This window comes from Ascaphus truei, chromosome 3 (assembly GCF_040206685.1).
Source record: "Ascaphus truei isolate aAscTru1 chromosome 3, aAscTru1.hap1, whole genome shotgun sequence".
Classification (NCBI taxonomy): Eukaryota; Metazoa; Chordata; class Amphibia; order Anura; family Ascaphidae; genus Ascaphus; species Ascaphus truei.
Genome location: NC_134485.1, coordinates 401,677,230 through 401,702,121, shown reverse-complemented (window position 1 = coordinate 401,702,121; position 24,892 = coordinate 401,677,230). Strand labels below are relative to the sequence as shown.

The following is a 24,892-nucleotide window of genomic DNA, read 5'->3' as shown; positions in this document are numbered from 1 at the left end:
TGTTTAGAAACTGGATGATTGACATCTTTATTTCGTATTAGTCTCAAATGTTCTTGAATTCTAACTTTCAAGGACCTGATTGTCCTCCCCACATATAGTTTTCCACAGCCACAGGTTAAGAGATATGCCACCAATTTGGTGTTACAATTGATAAAAGTATTTATTTTATAACCTCTTCCTGTGGCTATGGAAACAAATCGTGGGGAGGCTTGCATATGTACACCAGTAATACATTTTTGACATTTGAACGAAACTTTCGCTTTGTTTATAATTTGGGGATCCTCAGACAAAAATAGGCTGGATGATACAGAATTTGCTATGGTTCTGGAAAATAAATGTAGGTCCATCATCAACCCCTCTTCTGATGGCTGGATCTAAATGTAGAACTATCCAATGTTTATTTAACAATTGTTTTAATTTGTTGTGCTTGCGCACTAAATTGAGCAATAAATAAAGGGGTTTCCCACATCCCTAAATTTAGATTTATTCGTTTGCTTTTGTTAGATCTATTCCTGATCAGGGTAGATTACCTATCAATGGTTTTTACTTCTTCAAGGGTTTTGTTCAAATCTTCCCTTGGCTCTGAATCTCTTTAACATTTCTCTCAAGTCTATCAAGTCTCAAGTATCAACATCTTCTACACGAGAACAGTTTCTCTTATGTCTTAGAAACTGTCCTTTGGGAAAACCCTTTAAGAAGGTTCTGGGATGACAGCTTTCCGACCTTAACAAAGTGTTACGTGAGTTTGGTTTGTTATAAACATCAGTTTGGATACGTAAATCCAGATCAACAAATCATAATAAATCTAAATAATGACTATGTTGATAATTATAATTAAAAGTGAATTTTAAATTTAAATTATTAGTATTAATTAGATCAATAAATGAGTGTAAAGTGCTAATATCATCATCCCAAATGAAGATCAAATCAACGATAAAACGCTTTAAAAAAATAATATTCTGTCTGAAGGGGTTCCCATCTTCAAACACGTGGAACAGCTCCCACCACCCCATAAAAATGTTGGTGAAGGATGGGGCGAAGCTGGTGCCCATTGCTGTTCCACGCATCTGGAGATAGAAAACCCCATCAAACAGAAAGTAGTTATGTGAAAATAAATAGTGAATGGAATTTAAAATGAAAGGGCTCTGTGAAAGTGAAATATCAGAGTGCTCAAGAAAGTAACGGACAGCTGACATCCCCTGACAATGATCAATGCTAGTATATAATGAGATCACATCTAGTGTGACCCACAAGACATTCCATTTCCTGTGTATGTTTTTTAACTGATTCATCAGGTCTCCACTATCGAGTATAAATTATGATACCTCGTACCATGGGCAAATTCTTAATATAGCATGATACACCATCTCCCCAAGATCCAATACTTGAGACTATTGGTCTCCCTGGTGGAGAGACTAATGTCTTGTGGATCTTTGGGAGATGGTGAAAACTAGGGATAACCAGATGAGGCCTATACAAAAAATCCAGTTCCCTGTCACTCAAAACTCCCAGAATTTTCCCTTCCTCTAATAAGTTTCGTAGATTATTTAGGTACATTATGGTCAGATCCGATCTTAATGCAGCATAGGAGGAAGCATCACATAGTTGGCATAATACTTCCCTATGTTAGTCCCCTTATGCTGCACCACGATCGCCCCACCTTTGTCTTTGCCCTTTATGAGCAATGCAGTGTTTCTTTGTAACGATAGTAATGACAATTTCTCTACTTTTGTCAAATTACTCTGATTGCAATTATGTACACTGGCGACACACTTTATTCGAGCTCGGCTAGTCCCACGAATTCGGGTATACCCGGGTGTATTGAGGTTTGTGACTGTTTTCTGCCCGAGTGCATTGAGTTATTTTCCGGCAGGGATTGAAGCATTTTATTCCCGCTGGCTGCAATACTGCACAGTACATATTTATATACTGCATTACAATTCATGAATTTATGCCATCTGGTAGACACGCGAAGCATTGCAGCCTATTAAATCCTAATCATTATCATTTAACAGATCAGCCGCCCGTCAGCCAGGCATGAACCCAGGCTGGGAAGGCAAATGCAACGGGGCTTGTCAGAGGTGAGGAGCGGCGCATTCCAGGTATCTGCCAGGTACATACCGGGTATTTGCTCGAATAAAGTGTGTCGGTGCAGTATAAGGGGTATAATGTTTGAATTATAACCCCTAGATAGTAATAGAAGGTCTCTTTCAACAAGTTTTTCAAAACTTCAGATGTAATTTCCTTTCACAAAAGTGGGATAAAATATTGCTCCAGTCCCCCTTCTCACTTCACACAAATGAGTTATACAATTAAGGAATACTGCATCCATGTATTGATCTAAGAAGCTTCAATACAAATATATGGTGCTCAAGCATTTTTTGGAGCCCCAGGTATCCTATTACTGGACTATTATCTTCCTCACAGTAACACTCATTAGGAACCGGGCAAGGAGGGGTTACCACCAGCAAGATTACATGTTCACATCATACAAAGATGAACAATGCTGCTTAAGTCAACAGGTATAGGAAAATTATTCTAAACAGAAACACAGAGTGAGATTATAAAGACATTTTATTTTTATGTTTATTTTGAAACTTCTTTTTTTAAAAGATTACTTCAGGGGCTTTTTTGTTCAACTTTAGAGTCACTCAGCGATATTTAAAATTATTAGTAGAAGTATGTTTTTGTAAAATCAAGTTATTTATTTGTAAACAAAAGAACACTTTGTAATTTGTAATGCTTAACTCTATATTAAAAAAATGATCCATTGCAAGCAAAACTCACCATAACAGTGAAATCTTCAAGCATTTCTGACATGTTCCCTGTGGGCTTAACTATATTACACACAGCATGAGGGTTCTGATATCCAGTTATTAAAAGTAGTATTACAATATCAGGACAAACCATTGAAGACCACATTCTAATACTGCAAGATAAATGCAAATTTTACTTAGCAAAGAATATACAGAGAAATCACTATTTATATTACTGTATGGCTTAATGCAAATTAATTAAGGTCTCCTTTGCTTTAGCTGTCTGTATCGAATAATATATAACAATAATGTTTTTTAATATAGCAATAGACTTTCTTATATTGTAAAGCCTGAAGTAATATCGCAAAATAAATAGCAACACTGTATGTTCTTTGTGTTCCTAAATTAAAATATAGTCAGAATGAAGATCAAGAAGCCTTTAGATAAAGATCCCCTGCAATTAGAAAATATTAGATTATGCTAATTGACCCAGCATCAAACAACAGTTGCTTGCAATTACAAATCATATTTATCATAGGGGAGCAAAGGAGCTGAAAAAGCAACAAATACTAAGACCCCTCTTGGACTGTAGGTCTCAAGTAGCCAGTACCATATTCGTGGGGAGCCGTGCTAAACACCCTTTGGAAAGAGACCAGGAGTCAGGGACAAACTGCCCAGGTTAAACTTGTTGCTATTAACCAGTTCTTACATAAACCCGCAGTTCATTGAGTTGCAGGTGGAGTAAGTCATTCTGCACCACACCCGTGGATACACAAGGTGAGGGGGCAATGGGTGTCAGTATAAGAATTCAAAAAAGAAAGATTAAAAAAACAGAAAACCATCGTGTGGATCAAAAAAGCTCAGATGAAACAAATCTTATAGTAGATGTACTCCCATTCTACTGAGTAAAAATAGGCCCATCACAAATCGTGGCAAATCAGTGGTAGGTGTCTGAATCCTTAACAAGTAGCAGTATTGACAACATAGTCACCACGACTAGGCTACATATATGAATCTCAACAAAACCAAAGTGATGTTCACCAAATGTATTCACTCTACAAAGATCTAAATAAATGGAATAGAACTAGAAGTTGAAGACTACAGTACAGTATGTCTACCTTGGCTGGCAATTCTCAACAGATGGGAACATTTCAAATGAAATCAAGAGGAGAATGAAGATGGGATGAAGCGTATTTGGAAGAAATAAGACAATAGTATAAGGAAACCTTTCACTGTTCCTAAAAGGACGGGAGGATGACTAGTGTATCCTGCCTCTACTCACGTATGGATGTGAAACTTGGACCCTAAAGACAGTTCAGAATTATTTTTCAAGATTCTCTCCCACAGTATTCCTCGTAGACCTGTAGGGGCGCACAGGGGAATTAAGTTCAGATACAGGATTGAGTATAAACTAGAACAGTCCATGAAGCCAGCAAACATCTTAGTTTGGGTAATAAAAAAATAATAATAAAAATAAAAATATACCACACAGTCTGCTAGTTTTTGCTTGTCAACTTTTTGTTTACATAGCAGCTGTTTGTTTATCCTCTGTTCCCTAGCGCTGCATATGTCAGACTCTATTTTGTTTTTCTAGTCTTATTTACTTTAGGGTAGATTGAACCCTATCATCAGTTTTTACTTATTTCGGTTTCGTATCTTCTGTGGGTTTCCATGTTACCTCCAAAGGTTCCATACATCCTGATAGCTTCAAACAACTCAAATAAGAATGGAGAGATACATGCTGGGTATTACCAAAAGAGACAGGAAAAAGAATGAATGGGTTTGAAACCAAACAAAAGACATCATCACAAGGGTGAATAAATTAAAATGGATTGGGCCAGACATATCTCAAGTAGAAATAACCATTGTTGGGCAGGGCTGGGACTCAACTGGATTACAATGAATATTAAAAGACCAAGATGACAACGTAAAATGGGAGGATCAAATCAGAAAATGAGTTGGAGCAACTTGAAGAGAGACTTGCAAACGAATATTGGAGGAGAAAGCCTAGTGTGTACAACTCAAGAATACAGGGGTCACATAATAAACAATGTGTACAGTATATAGAGGATATTAGGCAACTGTGTATATTTCTGGGAAAACAAACTGGTTTCTTGATAAGTTATGAGAGTAGCGGTATCGTTAGAATAATTAGTTGGCAAGCCATAATATCTAAGAGGCACGGAAGCACCTGAGAGTGAAGACATATAGGCATAAAGTATACAACATGGCCATAACAATATCAGTGTGTAATTGTACGATAAAACAATTAAGAAAAAAGCAAATATCAATAATGGAATTCCAAATATAGCAGTACCGTTCAAAGTTGTCACTCAAGCAATCACAATTGCTTTCAAAATATGCCATCTAGAGTGTAAATGCAGGGTCAGTTGAGCCCTCATACTGTAATGGGCCAAATGAAAGAAGTCACTGTATTTATACAGTAAGTCATAGCAGCCAGTCGGTATATCATGAGTCAAATACGTCCAATGTTAGAAGCCCATGTGGACCACTAGTCCAATCAGCAACATTTAAGGAGCTGCTAGTACAGGGAAACATTGTCTGTCTATTTTATTAGTTTCAAAAATACACTCATCATTTATTTTCCATGAAATCAGCTAGTAAAATTATAGTATTAGTAGTAGTATTAATACAGCAACTGCTACCTGAACCAGTAATATGCACATACAGTACCTGAGGGGCAATTTTAATTAAAGTAATAATAGAACATGCATTCTTTGTATGGACTGTAATTACATGCCTAGATCAAAATGCTGAATTTTATAGAGAAAATACTTACAAATTCAGCAATGTGTGGACATAATTATTTATAAGATTGTAATGATAATTGAGCTAATAAATATACAGATACATTTTACACTTGGTTTAATTTACCTTCTAAAATTGTGAACCAGCTATCATCTTGGTTCCAGCTTTTGAACCAAAATGAGAGCAACCATTTAAGTACACAGAGAAAGGGGATGACCTCAAGCAAGGTCAAAGTGTGTACCTTGCACAACACCAAAAACAGGTAAAAGGGGAGGGGGGAGAGGGGTGTGTAGATACAGTATCCTGTATAATGAAAGGGTAAGAGGCTGCAATGAAGAGTGCGGGGGTGGTGCTGGCTGGGAATATAAACTATAATGGAGAAAGAAAAGAAAGAAAGCTCCCTAATAGCCATACTGGAGAGAACACCTTTGCCTATATTAAAATTACTATTTATTGATAAATTAATTAAAATATATTTATTGCAGCAACTGTAATGTGAACCAAAATGATTAAAATAAATGTCTGTGTGCTATAATTCAAAACGACAGTGTAAATTCGGAATAGCTATTTAATATTTAAGTGTCCCGCTGTTATATAATTATACTAACAGTGGTAGCTATTCCAATACAATTATAGGTCGTATAAAGACTACTCCTAAATAGATGAGTGGTAGAGTATTGCTAACTCTGTGTATGCATAGCCACTAGTGGTGGGTGGAGTGTTCAAATGAAACAACTATATGCAAATACATATACACAGTATTGCCAGACCATCAGGTTCAGAAATGAACCTGATGGTGAACAGCTTAGCAAATGGAAGCCCAATGCTCAAATGGATATACAGCCTCTCAAGATCACAAAGTATGTGTCTTGCACTCAAATAAATGCTATGAAGGAAGTAGTCAGAGTGTTGTGCTTCCCATGACAAAGGCTCCGAAACACTAACTGAAAATAGACACCAGACCTCTCCGATTAGCCAGCGCACCTGGTAGTAGTGCTAAGCCTGCCCAACATATGTTTCACCGTTGTGGCTTCATCGGGGGCCCCCGATGAAGCCACAATGGTGAAACATATGTTGGGCAGGCTTAGCGCTACTCATTTTAATCATTTTGGTTCACGTTACAGTTGCTGCAATAAATATATTTTAATTAATTATCAATAAATAATAATTTTAATATAGGCAAAGGTGTTCTCTCCAGTGCGGCTATTAGGGAGCTCTCTTTCTTTTCTTTGTCCAACCATTTAAGTATTAACAAAAGGAAATTGCCTAATATGTACTAATTATTAGGGTTCTGCCTCTTTTGTAAACTGATCCAGATTATAAGGATTCTGCTCGATCCGTGACGGGTTTTGCTGCCTGTTCGTGTTTTCCAAGCTGCCTGCCCTTTCTACTCAATTTGGCCATTTTTTTTACTGGCAGCCTGCTATATAAGGCTGCACTTCCTGGTGGCAGTAGCCGAGAAAGTTCTGTGTTTCTGCAGCCCCTGTCGGTCTTTGCTGTCGCCCTTTCCATCAGCTGTTTGGATTCCTCGTTGCTGACCCCGCCGGACCGTGACCCCGACCTCACAACCTTCTGCCGCCTGCCTGGACCCTTTGCCTGGACTTTGCACCACAACTGCCTGCCTTGACCTTTTGCCTGTCCCCTGGACTCCGCACCATTGCTGCCAGCCCTGAACCCTGCTTCCATACCGACTATGAATACTCTTACAGCACTCTGTACCAAGGCTCTGGTCAGTTTATTACATCCCTACCTCAGCCCTGCGGGTCCGCCTCCTGATTTGAGACGAGCACCGTCACATTTTGCTTGGTCAAACATGGACCCCGCTGAGGTAGCCCGAGCCGTATCTCTCCAAGCGGAAATACTTGGAGATCATGAGACACACCTCAGCCAGCAAAACCAACAGCTGTCACTCAATTCTAGCCGGCTTCAGAACATTATCACCTGGCTGGATACATTCCAGGTAGGTTCTACCCCTGCACCGCCATTGCAGGCAGTGTCTCCAGCGCCAGCTCTGTCATTCCTTACACCCAGGGAACCACAGATCCCGACGCCTCTTGGTTATGGAAGGGACTCTATGGCGTGCAGGGGATTTTTGAATCAGTGTTCGATCCAGTTCGAAGTCCAGCCCTCCATGTTCTGCACCCATCGTTCCAGGGTAGCATACGTAATTTCCCTACTAACAGATGAGGCTTTGGCCTGGGCCTCCCCTCTCTGGGAGAAAGAATCCCCACTGATTGATAATGCCGCTGATTTTCTCCAAGCATTCAAAAGAGTTTTTGACGCTCCCGATCGCGGGTCCTCTGCTTCTGTTACGCTCCTACAAATCCGTCAAGGAACCCGCAGTGTGGGCCAGTATGCCATTGAATTCCGTACCCTTGCTGCGGAGATGGGCTGGAACAATGAAGCTCTGCTGGGAGCATTTTAGCAAGGTCTCTCTGAGCATTGAAAGGACGAACTGTCCTGCCGGGACACCACTAAAAATCTGGAGGAATTGATTGCTATCTATATCAGAATACAGTAGATCTCCGAATGCGAGCACGGCAGACCGAGCAAGACCATCCTTCAAAAAGTCCAATAATTCAGCCTGTTCCCCAATTCAATACTCCTCTTCCAGCTCCTCTCCTAGAAGAGGAACCGATGCAATTAGGTGATACCAAATTACCGGAGCAGGAGAGAACTAGGAGACGTGAAAGGGGACTGTGCCTGTATTGTGGGCTATATTGTGTATTGTAATTACGTTACCCCCGCTCTCCTCGTTAACCCCAACTCTCCTTGTTAACCCTCCTCTCCTTGTTAACCCCCCATCTCCTCGTTACCACCTCTCGTCGTGCCCCCTCCCCCCCCCCCCCCCCCCATGAAATCAAGAACCCTTTCCTGTTCCCTATGTGACAGGGCTGCTTGTACTATTGTGGAAGTTAAATGCATGTTTGCTTTCTGGCATCAAGTGCTCCTCTTGTTGCCCGATAGAGAGAATAAACTGGTAGCTAGATGGCAAGGTCCATATACCATTGCGAAAAAAAGGGGGCTGTGAACTACCAAGTAAGCATACCAGGAAGAAGGGACCAGTCTATATACCATGTTCATTTGTTAAAAGGTTGGAAAGAGAGAGAAAAATTGTCTTTGATGGTCCTGAGAGAGTGTGAACCTGATATGGCAGGTGAGGCATATCAGAGATTGCAGTTGGAAAGTAAGGAAGACGCAGTAACTTCTGGGGAGGCACTTTCAACAAAGCAAAGGGATATGTTAGAGAAACTAGTTACTCGGTATGCACATGTATTTACGAAAAGGCCAGGACGCACTACACAATCAGTTCATAGGATAGAGACTGGGGATGCAAGACCTATCCATACCCGTCCCTATCGTATCCCTGAGAGGCAGAAAAGGATAGTGGAAAAAGAAGTGCACCAAATGTTGGAAATGGGGGTTATTGAGGTTACCACCTCCGAATGGTGTTCTTCAATAGTGTTGGTACCTAAAAAAGATGCAACAGTACGATTCTGTGTACATTTTCGAAAGTTAAATGAGGTGGCCCGTTTTGATGGCTACACTATGCCCCGCATTGATGAGCTTTTGGATTAAGTGGGTAAGGCACATTATATCAGCACTTTGGACCTTACAAAAGGCTTTTGGCAGATTCCGGTGGAAGAGTCAGATAGGCCCAAGACAGCATTTGCCACCAACAAGGGGCTCTATCAATTTGTAACCAGGCCCTTCGGTTTGCATGGGGCCCCAGTGACCTTTCCAAGAATGATGAATAGGTTGTTAGTAGGGAGGGAACAGTATGTAGCAGCTTATTTAGATGATGTAGTGGTCTATAGCCCAGACTGGGAAAGTCACTTAAAGCACCTAGAGGAGGTGGTTAATTTGATTGCAGAGGCTGGGTTAACCATAAACCCAAAGAAATGTGCGCTGGGTTTCACACAAACTAGATATTTGGGATACATGTTAGGAAATGGAGAGGTGCAACCGGAGAATAGCAAAGTGAATGCTACATACATACACCTCCCTCCAGGGCGTATCACAAAGGGCAATATTACTCTGACAAACCCCACCGACATTGCAAATGCATTCAATGATTACTTTGTGGGGTGTGCTACTAACTTATTAGCGAAACGCAGCACAAACCACAAACCTGAATCTCATCCTGGGAGTACCCCTATAGCCCCAACCCCTCCCTACACTGCCCACAAATTTCAATTTGGCCCAGTATCCACAAGCGCTTCTCAAACTAAAACTAAGCAGCCAATGTGGACCTGACTTACTACAATCTAGGTTCCTAAGACTTGGTGCCCCAGCAATTGCCAAACCAATTGCTTCCATATTCAACTCTATCCTGTCTGCAGGCCATATCCCTAAGACCTGGAAAGCTGCCAGAGTTGTCCCAATCTTCAAAAGTGGGGACAAAAACACTGTCTCAAACTACAGGCCAATCTCCCTTCTCCCAATCCTATCCAAAGTCATGGAAAAATGTGTCCACTCCTAATTAAGCGATTACTATAACAAGACAAATTTCCCTAGCCAATTCCAATCTGGCTTTCGCCCCAAACACTCTACCGTAACTACCCTGCTAAAAGTGCACCCCAAAACTGGAACAACCTACCGGAGACTCTCACATCCACCACCAGTTTAAGTTCTTTCAAAACTAAGGCTGTCTCACATTTTAATCTGGTCTGTAACTGTTACATAAGCCTATAATATACATCTTCTCTAACTGTGCATGCAATGTATTTTATATAATGTATACCCTGTTCATTTATGTAACTGTATTTGTAACCATGTATTATTTGTCATATTAACTATGCCCAGGACATACTTGAAAACGAGAGGTAACTCTCAATGTATTACTTCCTGGTAAAACATTTTTATAAATAAATAAATAAAAATTCGGGAAGCAGCGATACCCAGAACCAAAAAGGAGGTAAGATCATTTCTTTGATTGGTAGGATATTACCGAAGGTTTATCCCTAACTTTTCATCCATAGCAGCCTCGCTGACCAATTTAACCAAGAATAAGGAACAAAATTTGGTGACCTGGACTCCAGAGTGTAATGCTGCATTTAACCAGTTGAAGGATATTTTATGCAGTGAACCAGTGTTGAAAAGTGCAGACTTCAAGTTACCATTTATTGTACACTGTGATGCTTCAGAGGTGGGGCTAGGGGCAGTACTTAGCCAGGAAGCTGAAGGGGTGGAACACCCTGTTTTGTATATAAGCCGTAAGCAATATCCAAGAGAAACCAGATATGCCACGGTTGAGAAGGAATGTCTGGCGATTAAATGGGCATTGGAAGTGTTGAGGTGTTACCTGTTAGGGCAGCAATTTTCACTAGTCACCGATCATCATGCACTTACGTGGCTAAACAATACGTAATGTAAAAACACCCGGGTTACTCGATGGTATCTAGCCCTACAACCATTTAAATTTACGGTATCATACCGACCTGGAAGTCAGCATCATAATGCAGATCATTTATCCCGATATGGGGCTGAAATAACTAGGAAGGAAGGTGCTGAGAAATAGCAAGATTGATGTTCAGGAACTGTAGTGTGTTTAGATTTGACAACAGTAAATGTGGTTTTGTCTCATATAGGGCCTGGACATGGAGCCTCTAGAGTGGGAGGGCGGAGGTTCCCTATTTCTCAGTATAGGAGAGTAAAATTGCAGCACCCCTGTCTCTTACAAAAGTATGTTGGAGAAAAATCCTTACTGTTTTCCTCTTAAAGTGGGGGATATGTGACAGGACTGCTTGTACTATTGTGGAAGTTAAATGCATGTTTGCTTTCTGGCATCAAGTGCACCACCTTTCTTTCTTTCTGTTTCTGTTTTTTTTTTTTTGCTGGGCCCAGCGATCTTTTTTTGTTTCCTTTATCTGAAACTTTACTAACCTTTAATGTGGTGTCCTGAGGTCAGTCAGTATAATGCAGGTATGGTTAATGTTAAACACAGTTTGATGTTACACAGCCATGGGCAGTCCCTGTTAAAAAGGAAAAGGGGGTTGCCTTCCTGCATACCATCCAGGGTAGATTATACCATGGTATGGGGGGGGGGGGGGTTAAAGTAAGTGTCATATTCTCTAGCCTGCTGTACCCATGCTTGGCCACCGGGGCTGCTGCCACTCTCAATGTCCTGTTCTAGCCTGCAGTACCCATACTTGTCCACCGAGATTGCTGCTGCTAAACTAAGGAACATTCCAGACTCTGATATCTGACACCTCTGCACCTGTGCGCCACCTCTCAGCCTGCATATATAAACCTCCCTTTCCTGTTCCTCCCTTGCCTGTTTATACTGGTTTCTTAGCTCCTGCAAGGTTGCTGTGTTTACTGCTGTGCTAGCTATTGCTATCATCCTGTTCCAGTCTCCTCGTTGCCGACCTCTGCTTGTTACCTGACTTCGCTACCTGCCGCCTGCCTCGGACCCCTGCTTGTTACTTGACTTCGCTACCTGCCGCCTGCCTCGGACCCTTGCTTGTTACCTGACCACTATCTGCCGCCTGCCTCTGATCTCTGCTTGTGACCCTTACTTCGCTCCCTGCTGTTCCTGCCACTGGGATCCACTTCAGCCGAAGTCCAATCCTTGACAGAATAAACAGGCCCTACCATAGATTCCGCTGGAACAGACCCGGCCCAGGCTCAGACACTCCATGACTTACAACATACCATGGTTGGTTACCACTGTTCCCAGTCATCATAGTCAATATCCAGATGTAGATCAGCAGCACACCTAAGCATGTAACTGTGGTCTGGAGTGTTACCCGATGCCTCGAAATCTAAATATATTTTCGAGATCAGACCCTTCTGATAGATTCCCTTCCTACAGAGCATTTGAAAATTCGAAAGTTCAGGGAAGAGAAAATTCTGAGAGACAGTATGTATAAAATGTCTGATTTGGAGATATTTAAAAAGGGACAGGTCTGGGGCTTCAAACTTGTTGCAGAGATCTTGGAAGCTGAGAAGCTTTCCTTTACTTAAAAAGTCTGTGATTGTGTTGAGAGGTTTAGTTTCGAATTACAACCTGGGGGCAAATTAGGGTTATTAAAAAGGGGGGCAAGTTGGGAAATATGTAAGGCTAACTTAAATTTGTCATTCATTTTGCTCCAGATGTTCCGTGTACACCTCATCGCTCCCAGTTCAGCCATTTTCATACTCGGCGCTCGTTTCACAGGGGCCCAGAGTGACATTGGTAGAGAGAGTGTTTTTGAATAGTGGGACTCAATGGCCAATCAACAATACAATTTTGGGTCAGCATTCCAGACTACTACATGTCTAAGCTGAGCACCTGGTAATATTTGAGTAAATCTGGGACTCCCATGCCCCATCTCGCCCTTGAGGTCAGCATAACTGACCTCGCTGGTCTCTTATTTTGCCAAATAAACTGGAATATTCTATTTTGCAAGTTTTTTTTTATTCTTATCCAGGAATCTGGATCGGAAGTGTCTGGATATAATATAATAGTCTAGGTAGAATATTCATCTTGACAGATCCATGAATATCTGAGTTTTGTCCCAATTCAGTAGATCCTTCTTGATCCTATCAAATAAGGGAGGGTAATTACATTGATAGAGAGAGCTGTAATACCTAGCAATGTGGAATCCTAGGTATTTAATATGAGAGGGGCACCATCTGTAGTTAAAATTTAGTTGTAACAATTTCATTTCTTGGGTTGGCAACGTCAGATTTAGGGCCTCAGATTTATCATTATTAATTTTATATCCCGAGATCCTGCCGAACTCCGTCAGAAAATATTGAAGATTGGGGAGTGATGTTAAAGGGTTGGCTAGTGCTAATATTATGTCGTCCACGAAGAGCGAGATTTTATAGTTTATATCCCCAATGCTAATGCACTGAATATTTGGGTAATGCCTAATACTTGAAGCAAGTGGTTCTATTGACAGGGCAAAGAGGAGTGAGGATAATGGGCAACCTTGCCTCGTGCGATTTTTAATTTTAATCGAGTCCAACACGTTCCCAGGTAATTTAACAAATGCTGTCGGGCTCTGATAAAGAGCTCTGACTGGCTCTAGGAAAGGTCCTGAGAAACCAAATTTTTGCATCGTTCTATCTAAAAAGACCCAGTGTATTCTTTCAAAAGCCTTCTCGGCATCTAGGCTCAACAGAATGGCTTTGGTCTCGGTGGAATGTACATGATCTATAATATCTATTATTTTCCGGGTGTTGTCTGAGGCTTGTCTTCCAGAGATAAACCCAACCTGGGGGAGGGGGAAGGGGGGAGGAGAGGGTGGCTTGGGACTACGAGAGGAGGGGAGGGGGATGAAGGGAAACAAAGAACATACAACCTTTTAGAATATACAGTCTAATGCGCCTATCGTCTGGTTAAATTATATCCACAAGGAAGCTTTCTTTTCTAGTGAGAATCGTGGACTTGAGCAGCTTCGTCTCTTCTATTATCTAACAGAACCCCTAGGACTGACGGCCTCATATCTGAGTGCCTATCAGAAAGGAAGGGGAAACAAGAAGAATAACCTTGTGCCTCCAACCCAATTCCCCTCTCTCCAAAGGGTTCTGATCATCCTCGCAGTGTGAGCTCCAGCCGGAGGGTCTCACACAATGTCTCAGGGTCCTGTGGCCTGGTCCCAGGCTGCAGAGCGCCGCGTGGCCGTCCGTTCACCAGTGCAGAAATAACAATAATGAGAAGAGTCCCTATTTGGGGCCTTCCCTGCAACACTCCTCTACAGGTGTATCAGGGCCTAACTGGGGCCTAGGGTCAAGGTCTAGGCCTAGTCCAGGAAGCACAGCTCCCTGGATACTACCTTCTTCCTTCGCTACTCCATGAAGACTGAAGCGCGTGCTCCCCACACGCGGAGGATATCCTGTTCCTCTCTCCTGCTCAAATCCCATTGGCTGGGACAGTCCCATGTGGTCTTCCCTCCCACCTGAGGATTCTGGGACATGTAGTCCCGCTGCTGCATATGCAGAGCCATTCTAAGTTGGCCGCCGCACTCTTGACACTGCGACTAAGAAAATGTCTGCCTCCACACTCCTGTTCGCGTGGAGCTCTGGCCTACCAGTTGAGCAGCTCCCCCGCACTGGAGCCAGGGCAGGGGGGCTCGGCTACAAGTAATTAAAAGAGAATATAATGCATATTAACTGTGAGCTCTTTAAAGCTCCAATGTGTCAGTGGTATGTACAATGGATAGAGGAACTTTTCATTTATTCAGGTGGCCTAGCATCTGGTTTTTGAGCTTTGCAATATACAGTATGAGTATGTTTATTTCCAGTCAATAACACAATATTCACAGAAGATAGAGTGGTGGGGGTAAGGAGGGGGGCTATTGCATTTTTCCTAATAGACATATAAATAGTGTTACATTTCAAGTTTGAGTCATGGATAAATCATAATAATTGTCCCTTAAATACGATTGCAAAAATCAAGAAGTGAGATACGATAGGAGACTGAAAGTATCAATGACTGTGATGTCTTCAGCAATAGGATCACACAGCAAAATACAATTAAAACACAAAACACAAAGTAGGGCTCTTTAAATAGGATTCAGTCTGCAGGTTTCCTTACATCTTTTCAGGTCTCTAATGGCCTTTCATCAGGTAGACTCGTTATTGCATGTTCAATCAATAAATGGCACTACTTTTGCACCAAATGTGAAATTTTTATCTACTCCTTGCGAGGAAACTTTCAGACTGAGTCCAACTCAAAGATTGCTTATTATAACAATAATAATTCGAATGAAAATCTGTTCTTACCATTGTCAGGGTAAATGGATGGTTTTCCAGTGTAGATACTCTCGGACATTGCAGAATGATGTACTAAAAATCACCCAAATAAAATGTAGATGAAGCTCAAATGTTTTCAGAGTATAATGTGTGTGTGTGTGTTTGTGTAAAAAAACTTATAAGCGCTACAATAAATAATATCAATTATAGGTGAATAAAGACCACAATACAAGTGCATATATATATATATATAAATTAACTGTGATTAAGAACCACAATACACTGTGAAAATACAAGGGGTGATTACCCGTGTCTACCTTTCCCTATTAAATGCAGCCAATAGGTCCACGACCCCATATAAGCCGAGAAGTAGAATTGCAAAAGAATGACCTAGGCGCAGAAAAACACAGAAGTATTCGGCGGTCAGGTACAGCAGACGCCTATACACAGAGCAGTGCGTTGAGTCTAAGGGCTGTTATATAGTGTGTGCGGCTGTGCGTGCACGCGCCTGTTCTAAGGCGCGTGCACGTGCCGCATGCTTTTTGCGTGTATACTGTGTATGCTGTGAGCTGTGAAGGTACTGGTTTATGTGTGTTTGTGTGTTTATGTATATGTGTGTGTGTGTATGTGTAATTTATTATTTATAAAAAAAAAAAAAACATTGGTAAAAATAAAATATTTATTACATTTGTACACACACAAATACATACACACATACACACACACACACGCACACGCATACATATATACACACACACACACATATACTGTACATACATTCAGCGCCGGTAGCGGCACAAAAAGATGATTTTCCTTCTCTCCCAGCTGTCTGTCGTGTCCACACTCCCTGCCGTGTGCGCGCGCGGCCGTTGTATAGAATGGCTGGCTGACCTCAGCCATCTATAACTGCCGTGCGCGCGCACGGCGTAGCACGCCCCGGCAGTATAGAACCAGCCTTAGCCTGCAGCAAACTTTCAATTAAGGTCAAAACTTAAAGCGGACAACTATTGATCGAGGGCACAAGCTGAGAGTGAGAGACTCAGCTTGATTATAATCTCTCCAACTGCCCGTTATGTACTTTACCTAGTGTGTGTATAACCTATATGTTTATAGGGTTTTTATAATTTTTAATAAATCAGTTTTACACTATATCTGTTTTTCAATCTCTATTTCTATGATGCCTGTCTGATACTGAGAACCAGCCCATCTGAGTTGGAGTGATTTCTGCAATAAAGATACAAGTGTTGGAGAGTCCCAGAATGCCAGATTCCAAAAAACAGAGTTCCAGATCCATGTTATTTGGATACAGGCCTTTATATATTCATCCAATTGTGAGTGTACTGTATATCTTGCCAACTACATGTGACACATTATCAGGCATACTACTCTATGTTTATTTTCTCCTCCCTTTCTTTTCTCTTTTTCTGCGCCTAGGTCATTCTTTTGCAATATATATATATATATATATATATATATATATACATGGGCTCCATGTAACAATGTTTTAATCAGACAAAAGGTGACACATTGTTTGCTCATTTGCATGACATTTCCCAGACTCCCTTGCTGCAGTGAAAACACTGTATGCTGGGGATAACGGTGAAAGGCAGGGTTGCAGACCTGCCTAAGACATGTGAATGTGCTCACAAGTGATCTTTTTATTATAATTAATATTATATATATATATATACAGTATATATAGTATATATTATTTATTATATATATACACACACACACACACACACACACATACACACACATACACACACACGATAGTTAATATTATACTGTAAAGGAATATAAGTACACTACAGCTAAATGAACGGCAATTATAGAAAATGTATAACTCACCTGACCAGGTCTTGCTTTAAAGTTTTCTTTCATCATTCGGATTTCGATGACCTCACAAGGATGATGTATTACAGAGGTTATAGTCACAGGTTTATTGCTTCTTATGTATCTGTACAGCCTTTCTGCACAGTACAAACACAAAGGTCCAGAAATCCACAGCCAAGTCTACAATACACAGAAACCAGCTTAGAAAATATTTTACAACCTACAATTAAAGTACCCTCCATGTCAACAGAATAAAACATTAGGGATCCACAAAAATAATACTCAAGTGAGGATCAGATTAAAAAAAACTACAGGTGTAGCCTACATTTGCACTCCTGCAGGTGAAAAAGCACAATAGCCCCAGACCTTCTTGCATGCAGCTTAATCAGAACAATGGCCAGCTGCCACGTGCCCCAGGTTGCAATAATGTTGGCTACATTTGTGTACACAATACAAAACACAGGCGAATGGCGGTGCACTGCAAGACAATATCCCAGGCTGGGCTGCTGAGGTTACTAAAAAAGTATTTTAATGCACATCAATGTCATCAAGAGATGTATTTAGCTATTAGATCATTTGTCCATACCAGTACATCCCTGCGTTTCACATATTATATTATCTATATAAATATTTTTTATATTCTAAAGCGGTGCTTTAACAATATTCTTGTCGATTTCAGTACTTTACTGTATGTGTTTTTATACTTTCCATTCAATGCACTGTGATATAGTATCATATGACACGGAGAGTGCAATGGAAGATAGGAGATGCTAGGTTATCAAGCACACCTGAGCTGCTATGTGAGATCGGGGCGTAGACACAACCCCCTCCCCTTTTCTCTGTCCTGAAGCAGTTTACTCAGGATGATATGGGTGGCGGTTCAGGTCTGTTTGATGCCTTTAAAGAGGTGATTCATTAGTTAGTCAGGGATCTTTACTCTTTGACAAAGTGCCGTCGTAGGCGCGGAATGCGTTCGTGTTTCCACCCTTGCTACTTTTTGCATGTGCCAATAAAATGCTTTTTTTAGCAACCACCGCAGTCAAGCCTGGGATATTTTCTTGCAGTGCACCACCATTCACCTGTGTTTTCTATCATGATCTGATATGACAGCAACGCGCTCACGGATATCCCAACGAGACTTTGTGAGTACCTGAATATTATTACAAGTGACTTTATATTGCTCAACTGAGCTGGGAGCTAACACAAAGTCTGCACAGGGGAGGTGATATGATACAGCAGAGAGGGACTACAGGATCGATGGGTACCTCCCCATCCCAATCCCCCCAATATTTGCTCCCAGCAATATATGGTTTCATGTGCTCTATTACAGTACACTACTAATACTGTAAGTCACTCAAGAAATGTACTTGTATATCATGATCAATGTTATTTCCTGTTTGATGGAAGCCCTATTTTTTCATGATACAATATAGCCACATCAGATTATACATAGGGGTTGACACTATCACATGAAGTTTTTTGATGCACTGAAGTTTGGATTTTGTCCAATTTGCTGCCGTCTACATTTGTGTACACTTCACTGGATTAAAAACTTAACGCCCTGACGTTTTGGTTTTTAGATTTGTGACAACTGGGTTTATTCTTCTTGTACTGACAACAATGACTTTACGCAGGAAGTAACAAAGCTTGGGAAAGAGTAAAATAGAGTTTAAAAAAGTTGTGAGTCAAAGGGTGAGTAAATGAGTCCAAATGAGTAAATTTGAAATAAGAAATATTGGTAGAAGAGCATATTGTATCCTGACAATATGGCAGTGTCTCGTACTCTTAGGTGCAGTTTGAGGATGAGAATAGTACAGTTTAACTGTGCAGATATAATACTGTAAGTGCCTTTAACAAAGAAATAAATTATCACAAACAAGATAAATGTTTACTAAAACATTATTCAATTTCTATTCATTCACACGGTGAGTGCTCATTTGCATGTCATTACCCAGAATCCCTGACTGTATGCAAACAGAATTCAGGGTTGCAGACCTGTCTGAGACATTTAAATGGGCCCACAAGTGATATTTTTATTTGCTATTATTTAAGTAATAATCCCCAAAGAACAGGGCATTACTGGCCAATAATGCCCTGGCTGGAAGAGTTGAAGGCCCGAGGCGAAGCCAGTAATGCCCTGTTCTGAGGGAATTATTACTATTATAGGCTAAATGTAGGCTTTATTTATTTATTTATTTTCATAAAAGAGATACACTTTTGTAGTCATATTGCTTCTTGCTGAAAACTTCCCCAAATTCTGGTGTGTGAGGGTAAGGCCATCGGGGAGAGATACAGACGACAGCGGTAAGTCAGAGCTGGGACGAAGTATAGACGAGCAAGTCCCATGACATCGCTGGCCCCAGGTGGTCACTTGCCCCATTAACCAGTCAACAGTAGGAATGTGGGCACGCAACCAAGGGAGACCTACACTATAGGTGCTAAGAGCGCATTGATTAACATGAAAGGGAGTAACTCCTTATGTAGAACGCCGATGTTCACTACCAGGGGAAGGGACTTCTGGATGATGGTACCGGGTCCCAGGGGGTCTTCCGTCAATTGCCGCAATCTCTAACGGAATCTCCAAAGAGCGAAGGGGAATTGCGTGCTGTTTGGCGAATGAAAGATCTAGTTAGTTACCGGTTGCTCGGGAATCCATGAAGGCCTGAGTAGAAACTGAGGCCTAACCCCAAGAGAGGGAAACCGGTAAAAGAATCCGGGAAGGCACAGAGGGAGGAGGGATGGTAGTGATGTCCAGCGAATGTTCTTCCAACTTCACTGGACACAGGCGTTTTCCCAGCCCCACGGCAATCGAGCAGTCACGGATCCGGTGGTCCTGTAACCCACAATACAGGCACCATCCCAAGGTATGCCTCCTGCTTCTCTCCTGTTCTGACAGTCTGGTAGTACCCAGCTGCATAGGCTCGTCATTTGGAGGAGACGGTGAAACGAAATTTGGGGCCAACCGATTTGTCGGGCTCCTAAAAGCACGGCACTTCTCAGACAGGCATTTCTGCATTCTGAGATCAATCCATACATCAAGAGAAATTAACTCCTCAGGGTCCTTAGGGAGGTCCTGACTGGTTAGCTCACCTTTTAAGTGCTCCGAGAGTCCCTGCCAAAAGGCCACTACTTGAGCTTCATTATTCCAGCCGGTCTCAGCCGCAATTGTACGAAACGCAATGGCGTATTGGCCTACCGTGCGAGTTCCCTGGTGAATCCGCAGGATTGAAGCTGAAGCAGAAGATACACATCTGGGAGCGTCAAACACCAAACTGAGCGTACAGATGAAAGCAGGGGAGTCGCTGATCAGGGGCGATTCCTCCTCCCAGAGTAGGGAGGCCCAAGCTAGTGCCTCATCAGTGAGAAGACAAATGAGGTAGGCTACCTGGGCTTGGTGCATGATGAACATAGACAGTTGTAATTCAAATTGGATAGAGCATTGATTAAGGAATCCCCTGCATGCCATAGGGTAGCCCCCCCCCTTCCCCCGCCATACCGTAGAGGAGTTAGGATCTGAGATTCTCTGATCGCAGGAGATAACAGAAGCGGTATTGGAAACGCATCTGCAGCCTTCAAGTCTGGCTGATGGGTGCCAAAGTGGGTAACTAAGTCCTGCACCACTTCAAACATCTGTGCCAGTTGTTGATCGTATAGGGTGAGGCAGTTCCCCCAAGTATTGTCCTTGCAGGGTAACGGCACGTCCAACCTCAGTGGGGTCCATGTTTGGGCCGAGCAAAATGTAACAATGCTCGTCTCAAGCAGGAAACTGGCCCGCAGGTCTAAGGTAGGAATATGAAAGAACCGACATGAGCTAAAGGACAGTCCTGATAGAGTAGTGAGTCGTAAGCCGAAGGTCAGGACTGGCAGCAGAGTTGCGTAGTCGATGAGAATGCAGAGGTCAAGGCAAGCGGAAGACAGGGGTGGTCGAGGTACGTAGTCGGGTCTGGTAATGAGGAAGACAAAAGGTAAGTGCATTGCATGTACTCAGCATGAACTGAAACTTTGCTCAGCAACTTCTTGCTTACAGGGCTGTCCTTTTAAAGGAAGCTGCGAGGAGCAAAAATGGAGGATCCTGCCACAGAGGGCGAGCTAGAGCAAAATCCCTGTCCAGACTCAGAAAACCCGGGATGGATTTTGCAAAACCTCATAGGTTTCTTCTGGAAACCTCCACATTGCCTCTTTTTGGGGGGCACTTTGAGAAATGCAATATATACAAAATATGATGTTTGTAATAAGGGTAGACTCTTGTATGCAATAAAATCTTGTCGATTTGTAAATATTCATTTGAGGCACGCTGCTGCTCAGGGCTTTTCCAAAAAAATCATACCTGGTTAGAATGGTCTTAAAAATTGGCCTTCTTGATCGCAAAATGAAAGTATAATAAGTTGCTAAAATAATTTTTGTTAAAGCAGACACAACACAGATAATGCAGAGTTCAACTCCATCAGTCTTGGAGTGTCCTATGCATTCAGCTACAGCACCAAAGGGGTGAAAAAGTGTAGTGAATTATTCCGCTTTTAGTAACAGAAAGTGGCGCAGGAATGTAAAATTCAGACTGATAAATTTAAGGGAAAAATTGCAGGGTTGAGCACTGCATTTTAAGAGTGTTGCATTTTAAAGTGCACATTTTTAAGTAATTATGTACTGTAGTTAGAGTGAAGTTATATCTAATATTAATATAATATATTATATATTAATTGCTCTCCATGCAAGACTATAATCTCATCTGATGTGATATGGAACTAATTGCATTGTCTCTTCACCCGCAGGTATGTTTTAACTCAAGGTGCCCCTGCATTTAAAACTAACCCCAATCCTGTCTGTATTAGTAATCTCTGGTATCTTTTGAATAGCAAACTTTATTTGTTAATTGTATGCTGTTGATTGTCCAGCTTGTAACAGGCAGATTTATTAGGGGGAGGTCATGTGACTGTTAGGTGTTTAATCTGAAATCACTTAAGGGAAGCATTACATTTTAAAGTAGGAATTTTTAAGTGATTTATGTAGTTAGACTGTAATTGGACTAGAGGTGCACTGGAAGTTGGAACTTTCTGCAAACTCATCTGCACAAGGCAACAAATGTGAGCTTATCTGAGCACACTATTATCCCATGCTTGTTGGTCTGCACAATTAACCCCCCTAAATACTTTATTTACTGCAGCCTCTCCCAACACTTGACTGCACACAACTGCCTCTGCCAGCCCTACCGTCCCCCTAAAGTCCCACAATAATCCCTGACTGATATCACTCTGTTTCTTGGCTCAATTTTCTCTCTGAATGAGAAGAGTTGGGGATTTCAACAATATTGGCTCGATACAACTCAATTAACTTAACCTAAAACAACTAATTTCCCAACCCACAAGGACAACCTGAAATCTCACAACCATTCCTTGCTAGAATCGATTCTCTCCTCTAGTCCCAGCACAATCCAATCCTCTGGCATCCTACCTGAAATTTTCAGTGACCATGCAATAGTGTTCTGTGTAAGGAAAATCAGATCACCCAAATCAAACCCTAAAGTTCTCTTCATTAGAACATTTAGAAACTTAAACCCACAACAGTTTCTGGCTGATCTACCCAGCTGCCCTTGATACAGAATCGACTTAATTCCCAACCCCGATTCCACACTAGACAATTTCCAATCCGAGTTCTTAAAACTCTGTGTTAGCCATGCTCCACTTCGCAGAATAAGAGAATGGGGGCCCACCTTCCGTGGGTAACAACCAACCTTATATCGCTCTACCATCTTAGGGATGGGTTGTGGAAAATCTACAAAAGTACGGTAACTGGGACTACCAAGGATCTTAATAACTACAGATGCTTGCGTAATATGTGCAAAAAGCAAACAAGGGACGCAAAAGCCCAATATTACTCTGACAATCTTCAATAGAATACATCAAATCCAGCAAACTTCTGGAAGATCATCTACAATATATTCCACCCATCTTGCCATCAACAACCATATAATATCATTAAGGATGATATTACGCTGACAAATCCCACTGACATTGCAAATGCATTCAATAAATATTTTGTGGGGTGTGCTACTAACTTATTAGCGAAACACAACCCGAAATACAAACATGAACCTCATTCTGGGAGTACCCCTATATCCCCACCTTCTCTCAACACTGCCCACAATTTTCAATTTGTCCCAGTATCTGAAGAGGAGATTACACAAGTGCTCCTCCAATTAAAACCAAGCAGTCAAAGTGGACATGACTTACTGCAATCTAAGTTCCTACGACAAAGTGCCCCAGCCATTGCCAAACCACTTGCTTCCCTAATCAACTCTATTCTGTCTACAGGCCATATCCCTAAAACCTGGAAAACTACCAGAGTTGTCCCAATCTTCAAATGTGGGGACAAAAACAGTGTCTCAAACTACAGGCCAATCTCTCTTCTCCCAATACTATCCAAAGTCATGGAAAAATGTGTTCACTCCCAATTAAGCCATTACTTTACCAAGACAAATTTCATTAGCCAATTCCAATTTGGCTTTCACCCCAAATACTCCATAGTAACTACTCTCCTAAAAGTTTGCAATTATATCTAGTGTGGAATGGAGCTGGGACAACTTACTTGTGCAATATTCCTAGATTTTGCAAAGGCTTTTGATAATGTTGATAATGTTATCTTGCTAAACAAACTCCAGTGCTCTGGAATAGGGAAGCCTGCTTTAAACTGGTTTCAGTCCTACCTATCAGGTAGATCCCAAAATGTGTCTGTCTCGGGCACTAACTCCAACCACTTGGATATCACCTATGGTGTTGCGCAAGGCTCTGTTCTGGGGCCACCACTCTTCTCAGTGTTCATCAATTATCTTCCTACAGCTTGTAAGGCAGCTTGAATACACATGAATGCAGATGACACAATCTTATATGCAAACAGCCCTAACCTCTCCGACCTTTGACACTTACTTCAATCTGACTTTTGAGATGTGAAAATTGGATTTCCCAAAACAAACTGTTTTGTAACACTGACAAGACTGTAACAATCGTATTTGGGACGATGGCTACATTTCTAAAGATTCCAATGAATGAGCTCCAGATCAGAACCAACTCTAATACTATCCTTGCCCCTGTTACTAGTTTCAAATATTTGGGCATATGGTTTGACTCCCATTTAACATTTGGGTTGCACATTGATACCCTGATATCAAACACCTACACCAGGAGGCGCATGCGCGACGGCAAGGAGTATGGCAGCCTAACCTAATAGCTCCCTGCCTCGCTCCCTATAAAGTTCCCTAAAACCCACACAAATCGGAACCAAACGACTCAAAAACAAAGCCACGAATTGCACAAACATTCAGGATGTCCCGAAAAAACCCCAAACCTGCAAAAAAACGGGGAATGCCAGAATATTTCGGGGCTGCAGGGCCGCGCGGTGCGGGCTCAGAAATGGCGCCGATTTCAAATGCTGGCTCAGAAACTGAACCTGACGGGGAGGAGGAGGAATTAACCCTCCAAGAGCAAAGACCGGCAAGACAATGTGATATTACCAGGCTTTGTACTGACCTTAAAACATTCTTCCAAGCCGAAATGAAAGAACTAAAGAGAGAAGTAGCTGGACTGGGGGAAAGAACAGGGGTCCTAGAAACAAAGGTAGATCAATCTATCCGCGCAATCCGGAGACAGGATAAAAAATCCATGGATCTGCAGGAGCAAATAAATGATTTGAGAGGGCGCCAAGAGGATGCAGAAAACCGCGACAGGCGGAATAATTTGAGAATAAGGGGGGTCCCGGAGAGCGTACTGGACTGTGAGGAGTATATCAGGTTGTGGCTGGAAGCGCTGCTCCCTGAGACCCCCAAAGACGCACTGGCCATGGACAGATGCCAT

The 24,892-nt window shown here is 41.8% G+C and overlaps 1 protein-coding gene across 3 annotated transcripts in view; it reads right to left on the bottom strand.

Annotated features, from left to right (window-relative positions):
- NOX4 (NADPH oxidase 4) overlaps positions 1-24,892 on the bottom strand; it is a 293,029-nt gene that overhangs the window by 164,865 nt on the left and 103,272 nt on the right. For 2 of the 3 annotated variants that reach the window (XM_075592551.1, XM_075592553.1), the window contains exons 10-11: positions 17,064-17,228; positions 15,243-15,305 (exon numbers count right to left, since the gene is read on the bottom strand). In XM_075592551.1, coding sequence (XP_075448666.1) covers positions 15,243-15,305; positions 17,064-17,228 — 228 coding nt within the window. The remainder of the gene's footprint in view (positions 1-15,242; positions 15,306-17,063; positions 17,229-24,892) is intronic. The other variant, XM_075592552.1, reaches the window with a different exon arrangement.